Raw genomic sequence first — 21,584 nt, 5'->3', positions numbered from 1 at the left:
TCTCAATGAAATGCAAGTTGTTGGTATCCCAATTTTGAATACTCCCCAAAGTTATTGGTAGAGGGGTGAATTGCTTTTATTTCCATCTAGTAAAGATGTTACAAAGATCAAGTATATTAGATGGTTTTGGGGATAAAATCTCTTAATTTTCAAGTTGTGGTCTCCTAGTTTTGGTCCACATAAAAAATTTAAAGACCAAGTTTGTATGGGTTAACTACTATATTGGACCTTTGAGATTCTAGTAATTATTGGGAACATGTTAGGATCTTTCATTCAAGAACTTAGTTAATTTAGTTATTAAAATTAAGTCATACCTTGTTTTCTAGGATTACAAATATTTTAAGATATAAGTTTTGTTAAATATATTAAACATCCAAGACTTAGTTGCTAAACCACTACCTTTTCTTAAATATACAACTTACCACTATTGCTTTTTTAAAACATATGGTCCAAAAATTAGCTACTTAAACACACTATTTTGTAAGAATAATCTCCTAATACGGCTCTAAACAACAAAATTATGTAGAAACCTTCTAGTATTTATATTTTGTGAGACCAGAATTCGTAACTTTTCACAATTTATTACTTGAGATTGATTGTATATATATATAAAATCAACTCGAGTAATTAACCCCAATCCTAATTACCTACCTATATAATTTAATTTTAATCGTATAAATGATACTATGACTAAACTAGAACAATAACACTAACCATACTATGACTAGACTAAACAAGAACACGAAACTATGCAGATTGAAAATACACTATTTTACAATGCCACATAATAATCGTTAATAAGTCAAATAATAAAAGGTGAAAAGCGTGTTATTGTGTGTGGAAAGGATTAAATGACTGAATATGATTACATTTCAATTATGTTGAATGAGGCGTCACATTTACACACTTACACAATTGAGTTTTCTATGCATTATGGGCAATAACTGCTTTTGGAATTGTTCAGTTTGTGTGAGGCATAATGATATTATACTCGATGGATATTATAACCACTATGAGAGTGTTCTCACAACACATGGCTCTTTGTGAGGACGAGTAAGTGAACTTTATCACCTTAGCTGTCAGATAATGATGCGCAAGTTCTGCTTCCCATCTCTTGTTCACATCTAGTTTCGTTGTTCTAAATGAAGAAAATAATTGTAATCATATTGAGAATTCTGGACTTTTTCAAATTTCGAGCTTTCCGTCGAGTGGTCCTTCTATGGATTTTTAGGTTGATTGCATAGAAGATTTAATGGTTATGTTTTGAAGGTTTTTGGTCTCCTACTATTTCACTCAGGAACACTTCTAACTTAATCTGAAATCTGCAATTTTATTTTCTAAAAGCGTTGTCATCTTGTTTCACAACATTTGACATCTTTCCTGAAATGCAATCTTCGGCAAGGTTAACATTGACTAGATATTATAAACGTGACAGTTAGTCAACTTAAATAAATAAGCCAAGGTATCTGCTAGGACGATGGTGAATTCCATTCTGATACTCGAGTTTATACACTTTATAAAACAACTATTAAAATAGTAACAACAACAGATGAATCGCACGGTTACAAGATTGACGTTTTAAATCACATCATTCAAATGCTATGATGTTTAGAAGAGCTAAGTGAAGCAAATCAAAATATATTTAGACGCCTTATTCTGCTAAAGGACACGGTTTGTTGATAAAACAAGTATTGTATTCTCTCCCATCCCATGGCTAGCGATGAAATTGCAGAGCATCACTACAATATTGCTTGAAATTTATGCATTCATCAACAACGAACTCGCTGCAAAAGCCATTTCAACAAAATTCATGAGCTTCAGGAGAGGAGAACAAAAATGTATCAATTGACAAGCAATAAAGTCAACATTGGTTAGAGCATACTATATCCGTTGTGTCATTTGAGATACATCCCATCTCGGGCTCCATGGATAATCGCTATAAGACCGAGATGTAATTGGTATTCCTTGTGAATCAAAATGCTGCGAAATACAAAGAAATGAGATTAAACAGTGGACTAACAATTTTTTTGTTGTTATTGGAGTCCATCAAATATATTCTTTCGCTACTAACGAGTATACGACCTTTTTACTTCCTCGAGAAAGCTAAGTTAGTTAATAAGTTGCTCCAAACTAAAATCCAATCAAAGTTATCACCAAAGATATCCGAGAGATAATTCTATGTTTTTAACCAGAACAATATTCTCATTGGTTTCTTCATGTCTCGATAAGCTTTTGTGTTTCTTGTTTTATTCCACTTTCTTCTTTAAATGAGATTTTACGTAGACAAAATTTTATGCTCAAAGAATACAAACAAATTGAACACCCACATTATTTTAAAAAAGCGTGAATTTAAATGAATTTAAGGAGCATGCGAAGCCAATTGGTAGCAGGTCATTTGTTATTCGATTCGTATATAAATATGCCTCAAAGCTATCTGATCCAAAAGGTAGTTTCGTTGATAAGAAACTCTCAAAATTCATATATTTAGCAGTGTTAAAACTAACAGTAACTGATTCACTAATATTTGGAAACTAAGATTTGAAAGTACATAAAATTATTATATCCGATATTGTTCAATAAAATGGGTTACATATTTATAAGATTAACAAATCATATTTCGAGTAACAAATCTTCCAAGTATATTGAAGTGTTTTTAACAACTCAATAAGCGTACAACTGTTATACCCATTTACATACTACTAACAACCTAACTCTAATAAATATGCCAACACCCTCCATTTATGACAAACCTAATAATAACAATTTGAAAACAAAAATCACAGACACGAGCGCTTTTCTGATGAGAATGTGGACATGGCTCTCTAAAAAATAAGTCACACTCCTCCCTTGATGAAAAAACTTGGAATAAGACCTAACCTAACCCTAAACATTACAAAACTTGATTGACCATGCGGCTTGGTTATTATGCCAGCAATTTGTTCATCGGTGGGACAATATTGAAGACAAACTGTGTTGCGGTGACGAATTTCAATATGTTTGGCGTATGCATGATAAATTGGATTCTTAACCATCTTCAGACCTCTTTAATTGTCAAAAAGAATCGATGTTGGCTTGTATTGATCCACATGAAGATTATAGAGAACTTGATGTAACCAAACAACTTCATGGCCTGCCCTATATGCTGCCTTATATTCAGCTTCTGAAGATGATAGTGCAACAATGTGTTGTAATTTGCTTTGCCATGAAATAGTTCCAAAACCAAGGGACAACGACGATCATCAATGGAACATACCCAATCTGCATTTTTATTACTATTCAAGTGAAATTCATCATCTAAGTTGATACAATATATCTGAGCTAGGAGTACTTTGATATATTTCAAAATCTATTTCACACCAAGCATATCAAGTCCCCATTCTAAGATAGAATTTTATTAATAATTAGCTAAGACAACATTACTAAATAAGTAATGATGATAAAATCACACAAAAATATAAAAAATCATAATTAGATATATAAACTATTATCAATAAAATAATATTTGTTATATTATTTAAAAAGAAAAGAATAATAAAATTACAACAAATATATAAAGAAATTAAATTAAATATAATAGAGAATATTGTAGAAAGCATGTTACCATTCTAAATAGGATTTCATAATAAATTATAATAAAAATAAAATAATTAAGTAAAAACATTATATAATATAAACTAACTAAATCTAATGAAAATTCAAGAGATGTCTCCTTTAAATTAAGATTTAAGAGGAGAGTTCATTTTAAAGAGAAAAGAGGAAGGGGAGAAGATACACGTTAAAAGAGGGATTAATGGAAGTGAAGGAATGAGAATACAAGGAAGAGACTTTTTCAAATGGTTGCAATGATGAAAGGATGTAACTCTCTTCAAAAGGGTTGTAATTATGAATAATTGTGACTCTTTGAAAAGATCGTAATTCTAAAGTGTCATGATCGTTTGAAAGGAATGTGATTATAAAGGGTTGTGACTTTTCAAAGGACATAAATGACAAATAAAACAAGATCTATAAATTAATATTGAATAAGAAAAAAAAGCGTATCAAAAAGAGAAAATATAACAAGGTAACAAAAGAGATATAATCACATACTTCTTGGCATATATTTAATGTGAGAAGCAAGGCAACTTTAAAAGGTGGTAAATTTATCATAAAGGTATGTTGTATACTCAAACTTTTCTTTATATATCTATGTGTGTGTGTGTGTGTGTTTTATTAATGTAATTTTATTTAAATATATTTTCATTCAAAATGATATTTAAAGGTTCAAGTAAATTTAATAATAGAAATTCACATAATGACATTAACTATCATAGTGCCACTATAGGGATTGCGCTCATCTCTATGTGAATGGCTAAGATGGGATAAATGGAACCTCATGATGCTAATGTGGGAAGTTGGCACAAGTTAAAACAAAAACATTTAAATTTAAGCATGTAGGAAGGAAATTGGATGTTGACTTCCCATCAACTAAGGATGAAATTTTGAAAGAATCCCCATTGTTGCAAATGAGAGGTAATTCTAAGCTCTTAATTGGTAATTTGTTGATTACTATTGACAAAAGTAGTGAAGAGGAGAACACCTTTGATGAATCCGTATATGAACATGGTGCTCTTCATGAAGAGTGCATGACACCAGCTATAGAAGCAATAAGGTATGATGATGATATTGCTCAACTAGTTGACAACTTTTGGAGCCTTAATTTTCACAAATTATGGCCTCCATTTGAGCATCCTATCACATCTTTCGTTCTATAATCTATACTATACTTTTATTTACATATATGTATTAAGGGAAAAACTTAATGACCAGTTCATATAACACTACATTTTTCTGTATCCTTAGATCACATTTTCATCATAAATAAGTCTTGAATTTCACACAGAACATTATTCTCCAACTTGAAAATGTCATTATTCTCTCTAACATATTATGTTTTGGCTATGTCGGGAATAACGCTATAAATCAGTGTCTTCATAGATTAATTATCTTCAGCATGATATGAATAAGGCAGACAAAACCATATATATATATATCTATGTGTGTGTGTGTGTGGAGAAAACCACGATTCCAACAAAAAGAAAAGAATGCATAAATTTGCCTGAGCTTATCAAGGGAGGGACAAGTATACAGAACTAGATCAAGATCGAAGCCTCTGACATAGGGATTCAACAAAAAGAAACTCAACCAGAAAACTTTTGACCATTAAAAAGAGACGCTGATTTGCTTATTGAGAAAAAACAAACCACGAAAGGATGAAGCAAAAAATGTTGAATGGGATTGGAACATAGAGCCAACATTTATCTAAAAGGAAAAAACACAAACTCTATAGTGTGGTCAATGAAAATTGAACACAATAATGGAGACATTGCAAACAATAAAGAATCACTTAACATTGAAGAGTGAATCAATAACTGAAGGCGATAACCAATGGGATTAAAGGATATGAAGTTCGGAACAAAAATTTGAATCCAAACAGAAAATTCTTTGGTGGAATCCGCACTTAATAGGCAATGCTATGAGCATGAGAGAATCAGACAAAAATAACTATAAATAAATATCAGTGAGTAATCTTGTCGGCAACCATCGTGCAAACTGCAGAAACAAAAGCATCAAGGAATGGATATGTGCCCATTTGTAGCATCCCAATCCCGTGTACTATTTGGTTAGTCTTCCATTTTTAAAATGACTAATTGGTATCTCAAAAAGGAAAGAGAAAAATCAACCGCCAACCCCCGAAAGTTGTGTTAAGCGGATGGTATTATAATGATGAAGGGCCACGCCACCCTTACCAACTCATAACCAAGAATACAACAATATGGAGACCAAGAGATGTAAAAATGCTTCACAAAGCGCACTTCTATTATACTTGAAAATCCTTACAATATTCTCTCCCGGTTACGGCCAAATAAAAAGCAAGTAATAGTTCTGCAAGATCTCTCAAGATCCAAAACACTAGCTAGTCCAGATCCACACTCTGGTAGAAACCTCCAAGATCTCAACTTGTGCTCACAAGCCACCAAACAGCCTTCTTGTTTCTAAACTGTAGCCACTAGCTCTTCTCCAACTTTATCCAAGATCCAAGTGTAAACTGCCTCACATTCGGCGCTCTATCCACACACTCACAACTCCACCCTGCTATAAACTGCCTCACATTTGGCGCTTTGTCCACAAATTTAGGAAAATTCACCCTTTAGCTTCCTCCTCTCCAAGCTTCTACTAAGAAGAGATCACACCTTGAAGCCTTCACTCCTTCCAGCTTCCACTCAAGAACTTCTACTTGAAGATCTACACCTTAAGAGCTTTCCACCTTGAAGCTTTTCCTTCCAAAGCTTGATTAGAAATGCTTATATGCCTTGCTTAAATAGGCACTTACCACCCAATGCATGATTTATCCACAACCTTCTAGAATTCCACCTACACAATATCCACAACCTTCTAAAATTCCACCTACACACCTCGATAAATGGAATGACAACCATTTTTATTTTTTTTCCTATTACGCCACCTATGCACCTCAAAAATAGGAATTCCTCTTTTCCTCTTATTTTCCATTTTCTATTTTTTATTATTTTCTTTTTATTTTCGTTACTTTCTCTCTCCTCAATTTTTTTTAAAAAATTTATTTATAAATTTTCCCATGCAAGATGCTCCTGCATCATATAATAAGTTAGTCAATAGTTGCAATCAGATTAGGAAATCTGAAGTAGCGTATTGATTTAGATTCGGTTTTAACACCTTTTTGCATGTATATATATATGTATATATATATATATATATATATATACACACACACACACACACTCAAGACAACCAAAGAAGACACAATTTTTGGGATCAAATCATTCTTAATAAAGAGACGATTCTAAGAAAAGAGAATATTTTGTAATATTGATATACAGAAGCAATATTTTAAGGAAAAAGGCAGGACATATTCAAACTCTGCTGTTTCAATTGACACAATCATTTCAGCATGACTTGGAAGAATTCAATATTCTTATTTATATAAAGCAAGGAATCAGTATATGAACAAGCTTTTGTCCTTTATAGTCATCAGGAAATTGGTGAGCAATTCTGAATATTTGATTGTAAAGTAACTTGATTGCTGCATTTCAAGTTTGATTAACAAAGATATAGAGAAATATTTAGTTGTTTCCTTATCTGTCTAATTGGTCTTCCCCCCGCATAAGCTAAAGCTCAATCTGGACTAACTTGGAATTGCATATACAATTGATCCTTCACATTTTGATAATTAGATTGTTGATAGTAGTAAAGCATACTGTCCTATAAAGTTGTACATAATAACTTTCATGATATTGACTCTATTGCCAATATAAGGCACTGGTTTTTACATTTTTCGCATTGTAATCATTTGATTCATAGCTTGGAAATTGGCAATTACTTTTTGTACCTTCCTTTCAAAGAAATAATTCACTCACTATTACAAATTATCAAACTGTTATTTTCAAGCATTTATACTTTCAGAAATTACAATTACGAGTATTCATACATATTGTTCAAGTTGTGCATATTAAAGGTCTTCTTAATTTCTTGCCACGTGGAAGAGTACTTGATTGCATTTGTGATCAGATTTTCTAGTATAAAAAGCCTAAGGCTAGAGGAGTTGTCTTAGAAATAGGCATGCCCGCCTTAGCCTTATAGAGCCATCAGCACAAAGGACCTGGACCAGGTTGATTAGTCCTCTCAACTTGGCCATAACCAATTGGAATCCCAGCATTGAGTTGGCAAAACTCATAGGATTTCAATTTGTGGCTTTGGGAATCAACAGATTGGTGACTTTATTGGAGACGAGTTGCTTAAGAGTTTTTGATTTCAGATCAGCATAAAGATAGATAAGTCCAATAAAGTTGGTCATAACTAGTTGGAATCCTAGCATTTAATTGTCAAGACTCATAGGATTTCAATCTGTTATTTTGAGAGCCAACAGATAGGCAACTCTTCTGAGGAAGAGTTGCAAATATTTTTATTTTTTGCAGGATACAGACAGAGACATGCAAGAGTTTCTTGTCCATGGACAATACTTAAAGCCATTCTTCTTATGAGAACATTAGGGGGCTTTCTTTTTCCTTTCTTCCTTTTCTTTTATATCCTTTTATTTGATATTTTTGATATGATTACATGAATCAATTGTTGTTTTTGTTGTCTTTTTGTAGGTTTTCTTCATCCAAAGAAAGTTGGGATACTCATTATGCCCAAAAGAGGCACATGTCCCCACTAAGAGCTATTGATGGAACCTTAATTTCCGCAAATTATGGCCTCCATTTGAGCATCCTCTCTCATCTTTTGTTCTATAGTCTACACAATACTTTTATTTACATATGTGTTTTAAGGTCAAAACTTAATGACCATTTCATATAACACTGCGTCTTTCCATATCCTTAGATCACATTTTCATAATAAATAAGATAACTCACTTGTTCGAGTTTAGGTTCAAGTTTGGGTTTGAAGAACTGGTTCGGTACATCAAAATCTTGAAATGGGGTTTGGGTTAATTAGTACAAAAACACACACACACACACATGTATGCAGCCTAAAAAAATGAATTAAGATTAGAATAAAACATATTATCATAAAAACAACAAAAACACTATGAACTTGCAATCTTAGCATCATATCTATTAATAATACCAAAATATTAAAATAATATCAAGTTCAAGTATCATTGTTTAGACTTTCAACAATTAGAATTTTATATTAAATTTCAATTATCTAATGGATTATCTGAATCTTCATCTGCTTCTTCTTCATCAAAGACATTAGTTGGTCCACGACTTCACATGCATTGTCAATATTACTGGGATCAACTACACTAATAACATTCTTGCTTTCCAAGTTGACCAACACTTACTACTTTTTCATTGTACAAAGAGCTTGTTTGCTTGTAATTAATATCCTACTTGAAAATAATTATATAAGTAGCTTGCAACTCCCTTCACCTATTGAAGATGTTGTATAATGTTTCAAATATTATTTATCACTATACAAAGCTTCTAATTATTCGGACAAGGGCCATTATCAACAATTGGATATAAAAATTTCACTGGAAGAAATCTTGAGGGCTAGTTTAATTTGATGTTATAAATATTTGAGCTTCAGAAAACTTTGTTTTCAATGCTAAAAATCTTTATTCAAATTCTGCAATAATTGTTTTCTGCACTAAATTATAGAATATTCCCAATGGAATTATACCTGGGTCGCACTTGGTCTACCAGGGTCTGCCCTTTTTTGACCTAGGTTTGACCTAAAGGAACCAACCTGCTTGCATTCAAACCCAAGTGGAACCCAAAAGGGAACTGGGACCAGAACCAAGAATTGGTTTGAAATTTGCTTGGTTTGAAAGGCCAAGGGGAGAACTGGGTAACTAAGTTAAAATAAGTCTTGAATTTCACACAGATCATTATCCTCCAACTTTAAAATGTCATTATTTTCTCTAACATATTCTTTGCTTTCACTATGTAAGAAATAATGCTATAAGTTTGTCTTCATAGATTTGTTATCTTCAACATGATATGAAGGCAAACAAAACAATGAACAATTTACTTATATATATATATATATATATATATATATATATATATATATATATTGGAGAGACCCACAATTTCATCAAAGAGAAAACATTGCATGGATTTTCCCAAGCTTATGAAGAAAGGGACAAATATACAAAACTAGATCAAGATCAAAGCCTTTGACATAGGGATACAACGAAAAAGAAAATCAACTAGAAAATTTTTGACCATTAACAAGACACGTTGATTTGTTTATTGAGAAAAGACATATCACGAAAGGATGAAGCATCAAACATTGAAAGGGATTGGAACGTACACCTAACATTTATCCAAAAGGAAAAAAAATACACTATAAACTCTACAGTGTGGTCAACAGCAATCGAGCATAATAATGGAAACATCGCGACAATAACGAATCACCAAACATTGAAGAGTAAATCCATAACTAAAGGCTACAGCCGATGGAGTTAAAGGATATATAGTTAGCAATAAAAACTTTAATCTAATCAGAAATCTCTTTGGTCAAATCTGCATTTAAAAGGGCAATGCTACAAGCATGAGAGAATATAACAAAAGGAATCATAAATAAATATCAATGAGTAATCTTGTCGGTAGACATCATATGTGGACATCAAACTGCAGAAACAAATGCACCAAGGAATGATTACGCACCCATTTGTAGCATCTCAAGCCTGTGTAACTATTTGGCCAATCTTCCATTTTAAAATGACTAATTGCCATCTCAAAAAGGAAAGACAAATTGACCGCCAGCCCCAGAGAGTTATGTGTTAAGCCATTGGTATTATAATACATTAGTCAACAGTTGCAACCAGATTAGAAAATCTGAAGCGAAGTGTTGATTTAGATTCGGTTTTAACACCTTTGTGCATATATATAAATATAGATACTCAAGACAAACAAAGAAGACATGTTTTCGGGGATCAAATCATTCTTAATATAGAGACGATCTTGAGAAAAGAGAAACTATTTTGTAATATTGATATAAGGAAGCAATTTTTAAAGGGAAAAGGTAGGACAAATATTTGAACTCAAGCATTTCAATTGATATAACCATTTCAGCACGACTTGTAAGAATTTGAGCCAAGTCAGGCAAGTCATCTTAGTTGACCTGCTGAGCCAGGGTCATGGGTCATTTTGACCCGGCTGAGGTAACATGACTTGCTAACTCGGATGACTCACCCGACTCGCGGCAAGTCTTGTTACTATGGTTAAAACTCAATCCGGACTAACTCGGAATTCAATATACAATTGATTTACATTTTGATAATTAGATTGTTGATAGGATTAAAGCATATTGTCCTATAAAGTTGTATGTAATAACTTCCATGATATTGACTCTACTGCCCATATAAGTGTAAAGCGCTAGTTTTTACATTTTTCACATTGCAATCATTTGATTCATAGCTTGGAAATTGGCAATTACTTTCTACACCTTCCTTTCAAAGAATCTATTACAAATTATCAAACTATTATTTTCAAGGATTTATACTTCCAGCAAATAAAATTACAAGTATTCATACATATTGTTCAAGTTGTGAATACTAAAGGTCTTCTTAATTTTTTGCTATTTTTGCCATTTGGAAGAGTATCAGGTTCCATTTATGATCAGATTGTTTGCTATAAAAAGCCTAAGGCCAGAAGAGCCGTCTTAGGAACAAGCATACCCGTCTTGGCCATGTAGAGCCAGATGCGCAAAGGACTTGGACCAAATTGATCAGTCCTATCAAGTTGGCTATAAGTAGTTGGAATCTTAGCATTGAGTATGCAAGACTCGTAAGATTTCAATCTATGATTTTGGGAACCAACACAACCCTTACTCCCTAGATGAATTTGAACATAAACCTTTACTATTGCAAGATTTAATGAACGGGCTATTAGTTATGAAAGAGAAGCTTCTACAAGTGTTAAGAAGGGTAGATGACTCTCACAAATTCATTGAAGATCTTGTGTTGAAAACTTAAATTGTTGAAGGCAACAGGGTTTTTCATGTAGTCACTAATATACTACCACAAACAAGCAAAGAGGCATTTGAAAGAATCAAATCAGAACACTTGTAGCTCTTAGTGGATGGAGAACTTGCTATCAAGTTTGGGGATGACAAGGAAAGGGAGGTAGATGAACTTTATCTTCAACTAAGTATAGCACATTATTCATTGTACAAGGCAGAAAATTAGATTTCTATGGGAGCCACTCACAATGCAGATGATCTTAATTCAAAAACCAAGGAGATTATACAAATGGTTGAAGGAACCACATCATTTGTGAAGATGAAAGTGAGCATATTGTTTCCACCTTTCCTTATTCAAATGAGACATATTATTCTAATAATAATCAAAAGGGCCAGCAAGAAGACACATACAAAAACTCTAATTTTTACAACAGTTGTTGTATGTCTTTCACATTATCAAGAAGTAACAACGTTTCTGCATAAGGATGAGAATGGCTCAAGTGATGCCAATTCTAGAATTTCATTTAGTGATGATCATTTCTTTGATGAAGAGGATGATTTGATTGATAATTTTTGTAGTGGATTGGAAAGTCTAGAGTTAGCTTTGATGAGCAATGAAGGTTCCTATAGCTCAACTATAGACTTACCACTGAGTTCTTATAACATGGAAGCAATTTACTTATTGATTGGTGATTTTATATTTATGCCTACTCCAACTTTTAGTGGTTCCCTATTTGGTCTATCATTACATTTTCAGATTTGGCCAGGATGACAGGAGATACTGTATGGGTATTTGCAGAGGCATGACTCTAGGTTAGATGCACATGAATTGGATTTCTTTCCTATACATAGGAACAGTGAGGCCTACAATATCATTCTTAATGTTAGTATATCCTATAAAAGCGACATAGGTGGCTTAATGGGGGTATTTCTAACAGTGGTAGAGTGATGTACTTGTGTAGTTGGATGACACAGGAGGATAGTGTATGGATGGACCACTATTACTACTCCCAGGAATGTGTTGATAGGATGGTATAAGATTCAAGAGTTGACAAGATGAATGTTTTGCACTTTGTGAATTCTGGAAATTTATTACCTAGATTGAGATTTGGTGCAGATAAGATCAGAGTAACACAATAGTTAGGTACAGTTGGTTACAAGTAGACATGAGATCTAGGGATCTTATTGAAAGATGGGTTGCAATCTTATGTCACAATTACCAGTATGAGTTGTAGATAAGCTAGTAGAACGATATGGGGTCCTAGAATTGATTTCTTAAGGAGGGAGGATTGTAATGTCCCCTTCTCTAAGACATTAGAGAACAAATAGACAAACTCAAATATACATTAAAATTGACTTACGCAGAACTTAATGCAGAATTATTAAAAGTCAATTTAATATTATAAAAAGAGTTAAGAGACAAATTGCCTAGAAAACAAGGAAACAAGGAAAGGAATTTGAAGAGTCACTTCATTCATTTCAGCATGCTTGGATTAGTGATTGGACTTGGATATCTCTTCCTGAGATTTGGGAAGCATCAAATTCTGTTCGGAACCTGAGGATAGAAACCTTCAAGCTCTACTCAGTGAATTGGATGCAAATCTGATTATACATTGGAGGTGAATTCGAGACGGAGTTCACATTGGAGTTATAGGTTCTTTCTTAGTGTTTTCAATCTAATTGTAATATTGGTTTTTGGTGCTATGAAGTTATTGTATTGCTGGTTTATAATGCAATAACATTTCATAGAATCTTTATATGAGCATATTGCTAGTTAATCTTGCTGATTTAATTGCATAAATTCTTTGTTATATTTCTAAAACATTATTTGCGAAAAATTGGGGTTTCATATTCCAAGTGGGATACTACATGAAACAAGAAGAAAATGAGTACTTGAGTTGCCATGAATATGATGAGTCAAAAGGTTGATGATTCTTTGCTTGCGTATAGTGCTTTCGTGCCATCTCTCTCAAACGATTTGTCAAGATGTTTGTGGGAAAAAATTAAACAACTTATTGACCTCATGGATATTGCAATGAAACAAAAAGGGCAAGAAGTGTAGGATTTGTAAGTGATAGCAAAAGAAAAAAATGGACTTGGCAAATGCATCTAAAAGTAATGGAACAAGGTGAGAAATTTCAAGCCAAATACAAATCTAGATACAATTAATATTGAACAAAATTGTTTTTTAAAGCATGAGATAAATAGCAAATTGCGAGCGCTTACATTTATGAGTCATCCATGCTAGATGGGGAAGAGGTACAACTGCTATGCTTTATTGAAGGTTTTGTTAATTTTTATACCCATAAATTAGATAAACAGCAACAAAGAAGTGAATAAACAAGACACAACTCAATACATTTATCTTGGGAAAACCCTCCAACTAGAGGTAAATCCCCAACCACACTAGTAAAATATATCTTTTATTGATAGAGAAAAAAGCTCTGAGTACAAGGCTTCCACTTAATTGAATTACAATATACCAAGAAATCACATAAATAGATTGCATAAGACTTTTCATCTTTCATACGAATGTCTCTTTGAGTCCCAAAAATAAACTCTTCATATTTCTCCATATTCAGCACTTCACATTTGCATACACATGCCTCTTCACATGACGTATGACATATGTCTCTACATAATATTAGCATAAATATAATAAAAAATATCTCTTTCAGCTGAAGATGACCATAATGGTCATAACAAACATATAAAATCAGAGATAAAAATCTCCATCGCAGCTACAAACTTCAACACTCCCTCTTAGCAAGAGAGAGATCTTTAGTCAGGCATGCACACATAGCTGAAACCAAAGATGATAAATTCACATAACATATGTTATCTCAACATACATAATCCATCGTAGTTACTTCATAAGCGTGTGGAATGGAGTTACAGACATGACTTTCACCATGCCTGCTCTCAAAGGGTAGAGCAAAGACTCTTATCTCAAAACTTCTTTTAAAAAAAGATACATTTCCACCATGCCTACTTGCAAGGGAGGTCCACCGTACCTACTTGTAGAGGGTGGAGCGAGGGCTTTCACCTTAAACTTCTCTGAGAGAAGAATGCATTTCCACCATGCCTACTTGTAGAGGGTGGTCCACCATACCTACTTGTAGCAGGTGGAATGAGGGCTTTCACCTCAAACTTCTCCAAGAGAAGAATGTATTTCCACCATGCCTACTTACAAAGGGTGGACCACCATACCTACTCGCAGCGGGTGGAATGGAGGCAATCACCTCGAACTTCTCTTTAAGAAGAATGCATTTCCACCATGCCTACTTGCAGAGGGTGATCCACCATACCTACTCACAATGGGTGGAACAAGAGCTTTTACCTCAAACTTCTCTTAGAGAAGAATGCATCAATAATTGAGATTTTCTCTTAAAAGAGACTCCCGCTCGACAAGGACAACTTTTAATAATTACAATAAGATAGTTGACTATTGCACAACATGCAAAGGGTTGGACATCTCCTCCTGAAGCTGAATAGTTTCTCTCTAAATATGATCTTCCCCTTTTCATAATATGTTACCAATTGAGTACCAAGACTACAAACAATGTTGCATAATCTCTCAACATCCCATTGCATTCATAATGAGAACCAACATCTTCCAATGTGACATGCCCATCTAATCTCAAGCCTTTGCACAAAGTCAAGGTAGCATTAAATAAAAACTATTGATATTAAATCTAAAGCATCACAACAAATAATTTGACTCATACTCTCTACTATTATCATGCCATGCATTTACAATGAATCAAACTCCTAGTTTAGTTCAAAATTCATCTGAAGAGATCATGGCAATTCTTAAAGTAAGAAACCCACAATCCAAGACTTCTTGCCAATGACATTAGTGGCTGAGGATTAGAAAACTCCATAGAGATGAGCCAATACACATGACATCTTAAAGGACTGCTTCCATATCAAATTCATCTCATGTCTGTCAAGATATAATCAGATAGAAAGTGATACATTTAAAAAATGATGAAAAAAAAACAAACCAATGATGAGCGAAGTAGTGAATCTTATCTGTCGAAATACATCTCACACCTGCAAGCTCTAAATCAAGGCAATCATACACAGTCTGGTAGACTGAACAATGCAGGATACATACTATCTGGGTTTGGTAAGTCAAATGTTTGAGAGAGTACTCTATGAGTCAGCTATTACAGCAAAAATAACTCCTATTTTGGCCAAGCAGACTTACTCTGTCTCTCTCTCTCTTCAGCAGTGACAAAGAATATTTTCATCTCTAGGTCTAAGAAGCACACTGTAATATCATTACTATGCCCAAGATAGCTTCAACCAGCCACAATTTTGACTTTGTTGAAAATAGCACATATAAAACACAAATTGTCCTTCTACAGGTAAGTCAACCACAAATACTTTGTAAAACATGAACTCTGCTATAAATCACGAATACTTTCGCACAGATGAATACTTCTGTAAACACCAACACTCCAATAAAATACAAATGCCTCTACGAATACTTTTGTATATCTATCCTGCACAGACTCATTTTTGAGATATTAAAGCACGGATCCTTCTACTATATCATGTGAACATAGCATTCATCCATAAGAAAAAGTCATGCAAAGAAAGATGACTAGGAAGACTATTCAACAAAAAGCACAATAATGTGCGGATACAAGATGGAGAGCTTCCGACTTCTTACTGCCACATGGATCATTATTGAAGGATTGACTTCCAGCAAATTTTGTTCTGACAATTTGTTGAACACATACTCAATCTCTCTTGGCTGTTATGAATTAGGTGTCTCTAGTAGGATTACTGATTCTCTTAATATGAGAGGAAATGATGTTAAAAAAAAAAATTGAACCATCTTGAAAGTAATGCACTCGACAGCTGAGAGCATGGAGTGACTAAAAAATATTGGCAGAAACACACTCAAAAGGGCCTCTGATATAGAGCATCTCAAATGGTCCTTAGATAGATTTTTCAACTTGACACTTTTTACGAAGTTGTTTCTGAAAAACTCTGCCCATTCTGACTAATACTAATCACTCTTCCCTTTAGCTCAAAAGCATCTCTAAGCCATCTTTGAGCCATGCAAAAACATTACCAATCAATACTTATGACTATCTATAGCACACACCTCTGCAATGCAACACCCAATGAGAATAATAGTGATATTTGACTGAGGTTTCTGTCTCAAATGAGCTTGCAAATATCAATATGCTCACAGTGAGAACAGTATCAATGTCCAACAAGTTCTACATCCCAACTCAGTACATTGCCTAGAACTTTCATAGTTGCCTCAAATTTATTTAGAGAAACCTTCACGCTTCCCTGAAAGACTACATATCAGCATTTTCTGACTCCTATACAAGAAGGTTGGAGAAATTTTTTTTAGACTCTTGTAGCCCTGGGAGCATGGGTTTTTCCTTTACATCCCTGAACTGCAAGTGAAGACAATGGTGAAGCTAGAGAGAGTGCTTGAAAAGATAACAGGTCGATCTCTGGCATTATTACAGCCTGAGAGTTACAAGAATGTCTCCTACATGCATGCACATATGCAATACAATACCAAATGAAGAACACAACTTAAAAACATACATGTGAATAAATTTTGCAATATATATATATTGAGAAAATATCAATACACAGATGATGCCTTAAATAGCAAATGCAGAAGAGACTCCTTCATTGCTGAAATCTAATTAGGCTCTGATACCATGTTAAGTTTTATACCCAGAAATTAGATAAACAACAACAAAGAAGTTAATAAACGTCACAAAACTCAATACATTTATCCTGGAAAATCCTCCAACTAGAGGGAAAAACCCAGCCACACCAGCAAAATATATATTTTATTGATAGAGAAAAAAGTTTCAAGTACAAGGCTTTCACTTAATTGAATTACAATATACCAAGCAATCACATGAATAGATTGCATAAGATTCTTCATATTTCACACGAATGTCTCTTTGAGTCCAAAAAATAAGACTCTATCTTTCACATGAATGTCTTTGAGTCCCAAAACTAAAACTCTTCATATTTCCACATATTCAGCACCTCACATTTCCATACACATGCCTCTTCGCATGACATAAAACATGTCTTTGCATAATATTAGCATAAATATAATCACGAATATCCCTTTCAGCTGAAGATGACCATAACGGTCATAACAAACATATAAAATCAGAGATAAAATCTCTATTGCAGCCACAAATTTCAACATATTTGGTCATATATTCACATTGGGTGTTGGACATGTTGAAGCCCAATATTATACAGACTACAAGATGGCTAGAAGAAACTTGGCAAGTTGGCACCTAGAAAAAGATGCCAAGGCAAACAAAATGATAGTTCAAGGTAAAAATAGGAGAGTTGCTCCCACATATCCTCAATCACTAAGCCTTTGTAGGGACCACAATTCATTCAAGCCTTTCAATGGAATAGTTCTTGTATACTAATGAAACTATTGACTAATATAAATCTCAAATTTTAAATTGCTAGTTCTACAAACAATAATTGTCAAACTACTAACTAAGAAATATAATAATTATCAACTAACAAAAGTGACAATATCCAATCCATTGAATGTTCATTTTGGAGCCCTTTGTAGCACAAAACATCACTCATTAGAAAGAACTGGAAGTGGACAATTTTTCTGTTTAAGGCATATCAAATTACTTTGGCTTTGACTTGATTGTAGAAGGAAAGGAATGGAAACCAAATAGTGAATGATGGAGAAAACAAGATTGACTTTGTAATTATATAATAGAATATGACAATGTCCACAAATTATGAACTTTGCCTTCGCAAACCTCTTTTATACACCTTTATGAACATTGAGAAATTATAATTTCTTCCTCATTTTCTTTTGGGAACCAAAATAAATTACTATATTTTAGAATTGTCAACTTTATCAAAAGAAATTAACTAAATATAGGTTGCCCATGAAAAATTGCTAATTTAAGACAACTTAATTCAATGAACTACAAAAACATTTGACCCCTCCAATTTTCAAATTCAAACATGCAATATGCAAAGCTTAGTTAATTTCTATGTTCTCCCTTCTGAACTTCTCATACATAGAACTCCCTCTACTATTCTTTCCTAATGAATTCAAGCACAATATTGGTATAATGACTAATTAATTACAAGAGAATTTTACTAACAAATATTATCATGTAGTAATTCATACAAATGGCACTAGAGTAGAAAACAAAAGCTTATCCAAGAATCTCTAAGAATTTCATTTGATGGAATAATTACAAGTCTTGAGCAAGTTTTTTTTTTGAAAGCACCATATTTTCCCTTATAAAGTTATTGGACAGGTATTAAAAAAGGATCCAAATACATGTGCACTGGTAGATAAAGGTTCTGGTCCCAAACATTTACATGGAGGATTCCTTACATAAAACAAATATTGATGCCTCTAAAGTATTTCATAGTGTTATTATTTATGATCCTTGTGATAAAAGTTCTGGTCCCAAACATTTACATGGAGGATTCCTTACATAAAACAAATATTGATGGCTCTAAAGTATCTCATAGTGTTATTATTTATGATCCTTGTGATATAATTTCCTTCCCGTCATCCTTGTTATACTTACAATATTCTCCTAGGTAGACCTTGGATCCATGTGATGATGATCATCCCTTTTACTCTTCATCAGTCATTAAAGTTTATCCATAATTATAAATCTTACATGATTCTCCCTGATGAAGATCCCTTTCAATATTATCAAACTGCAAAATCACACATTCTTCTTAATGAAAGCTCACCTAACTTCTCCTCCACCTCCTCATGTTGAGTAGACATGTATTACTAATTCCTCTTCACCTCAAGATATCTCTCTTCTTCTAACTACCCATCCTCTTCTAATCCCAATTTTTTTCTAGAAAACGAACAAATTCTTCAAAAAATATTTTTTGATAAAATAGTTGGGATCTCAGTTTCATCCCACACACGCACACACTAGTAGCATACCAAAACAAAGGGAAAACAAAACATAAACTGCCATTCTATCCTACACAAACATCCTTACTGCCAATGCCAAACCACACCACACCACCCCATCTAACAACATGTTAAATAGAGAGCCAATAGCATCTACAACCAATAGACATTTTTACCAACATTTGGCGTGCAATCTAATTCATTGAATAGAGAACCTGACAATTATAGATTTCCAAAATTGAATTCCTTGGTGGCAGATGAAACAAACTTTGGCCCTTATCAGCGAGTTGAAGACCATGTATAACCAACACTGTCCGAGAAAACTAATCCCAGCCCTTGTGTTGTAAACACTGCTCTAAGCATCTTGATTGCAGCTGAAAAATTTCAACACTGCTACTGTAATTCAGATTGCAGCCCTTCCATATGCATCCAACCGACATTAATTACTCTGTACTCTTGGAGAGACGAATGCCTAAGTCTTCCTTTCACCAATTTTCCCCAGTGATAATTAATCTTCAGCAGAACAAATCACTCAAATCTCAGATCTAAGACAGTATATGTATTACCAGCTCCAAACATAGTATGAATTATCAGTAATATAGCCGCCTAGAAATCTATGCAATTCCCAACACTCGGGTAATTTATACCAAAACCATTGCAGAAAAAACATCCAATCAGACCTTGAAAATGTGCAGATTATTCCCAGCAGATAAGGCAATTGAATGATATACATCAGCATCATTCAAACACAATTAACAGATATGCAGACCCAGCTCAAAGTGCAAGCAAAATAAAAGACACTGTTCTCAGCTCGAAGAAATATTCTCAAATCCTCATCACCCAATTTTATCAAACATAAACATCAGAGGATGAATTGCTTTCTCACAAAACATTGTTTTTATAATAATAAAAGGTGACTTCTTCAAGACACCAAAAACAAGTAGCTTCTCTCACACACTTTTCACTAAAAAGCCTTCATCAATACACTTTTCAATTAGATGCTTTCAATTAATAATTTTGAATAAATAACTCCCAAGCTAAAACCTTCATGAAGACACTTTTAACTTATAAGGCTTCTTCAACTCACCTTTCACCTAAAAGCATTTCTTTTAAGACTTAGGATTATTTTCCATGTGAAATTTCAAATAATGATTAATAACTCCACTAGGCATCCAAAAGTAATTTATAAAACTTAACTCAATATTTACTCCTGAAAGTACCAATATCATTACCAACTGAATATAGCACATAGGCCTGCCAAAAATGGAAACCACCATCACTGACCTACTAAAAATAATAAACTGATCACTATGGACCCTCTAAACATCATGTCAGACCACAAGGATCACAATGATGGACTGGCTTCACTGAATACCTACCAATTGCTAAAAATAGGGGACATTACAGTCCTCCCTCCCCACAATTCTTTGTCCTCAAGCAATCATCAGAACCAATGGCAGATATTGATCCTTCTAGATCCCACAGAAAAGTATGTGTGATGTCCCTAACATCATCTACAAAATCTTTTGATAATAACTCTTTCCACAGAGCTATCTGACACTATCACCATGTCAAGGATGGCGACTCAACCAATTCACAGTGCTAAGCTTGTCTCAACCTAAATCCCAATAGAGACCTAACTCACATCCATTCATAACCATAAAGTATAGATATCTGATATCAACTGATAGATCAACTATATTTGCACACCCTACCAATCTTCTCTGAGGATGAAAGTTATGAAACCCATCAGTGCAACATGGACAAGAACTCCCAAAAATAACTGTACCAAAACTCGAATATCCATCCTCTGCAAAACAATCATGGATATGCTGACCTTGAAGTTGCCCCCTGCAAACTTGCAATAACTGACTCCATAAATGCCTCTTACAATGAACTAATATGCAAGTGCAATTCTTTTGGTACTTTCAATGCATTTACATGGAAACTAGATATGGAATGCATACCTATAGCTCACTGACATTTTGACAAACAATTGACATACAACTAATATGTTGATCATATATGCTATTAGATGGATATTTTGTCAAACAAATGGTATGCAACATGTAACTCCTTTATTTGATTCATTCTCATGTACAATGTTGCTATGAGTTTGCCAAGACAAATGGGCTTACAATAATGGCTACAG

The 21,584-nt window shown here is 33.6% G+C and overlaps 1 protein-coding gene across 2 annotated transcripts in view; it reads right to left on the bottom strand.

Moving 5' to 3' along the window:
- Nucleotides 1-1,310: 1,310 nt before the first annotated feature.
- LOC149567653 (BRCA1-A complex subunit BRE-like protein) overlaps nt 1,311-21,584 on the bottom strand; it is a 197,784-nt gene continuing 177,510 nt past the window's right edge. For both annotated transcript variants that reach the window (XM_089820908.1, XM_089820909.1), the window contains 2 exons: nt 1,883-1,980; nt 1,311-1,784 (listed from right to left, as the gene is read on the bottom strand). In XM_089820908.1, coding sequence (XP_089677034.1) covers nt 1,715-1,784; nt 1,883-1,980 — 168 coding nt within the window. In that variant the 3' untranslated portion in view covers nt 1,311-1,714. The remainder of the gene's footprint in view (nt 1,785-1,882; nt 1,981-21,584) is intronic.

This window comes from Cupressus sempervirens, chromosome 3, assembly GCF_028749045.1.
Source record: "Cupressus sempervirens isolate cs-2001-9-10 chromosome 3, ASM2874904v1, whole genome shotgun sequence".
NCBI classification, from domain to species: domain Eukaryota; kingdom Viridiplantae; phylum Streptophyta; class Pinopsida; order Cupressales; family Cupressaceae; genus Cupressus; species Cupressus sempervirens.
Note: the sequence above shows the minus strand (reverse complement) of the source record. Positions and strands in the feature narration are given on the sequence as shown.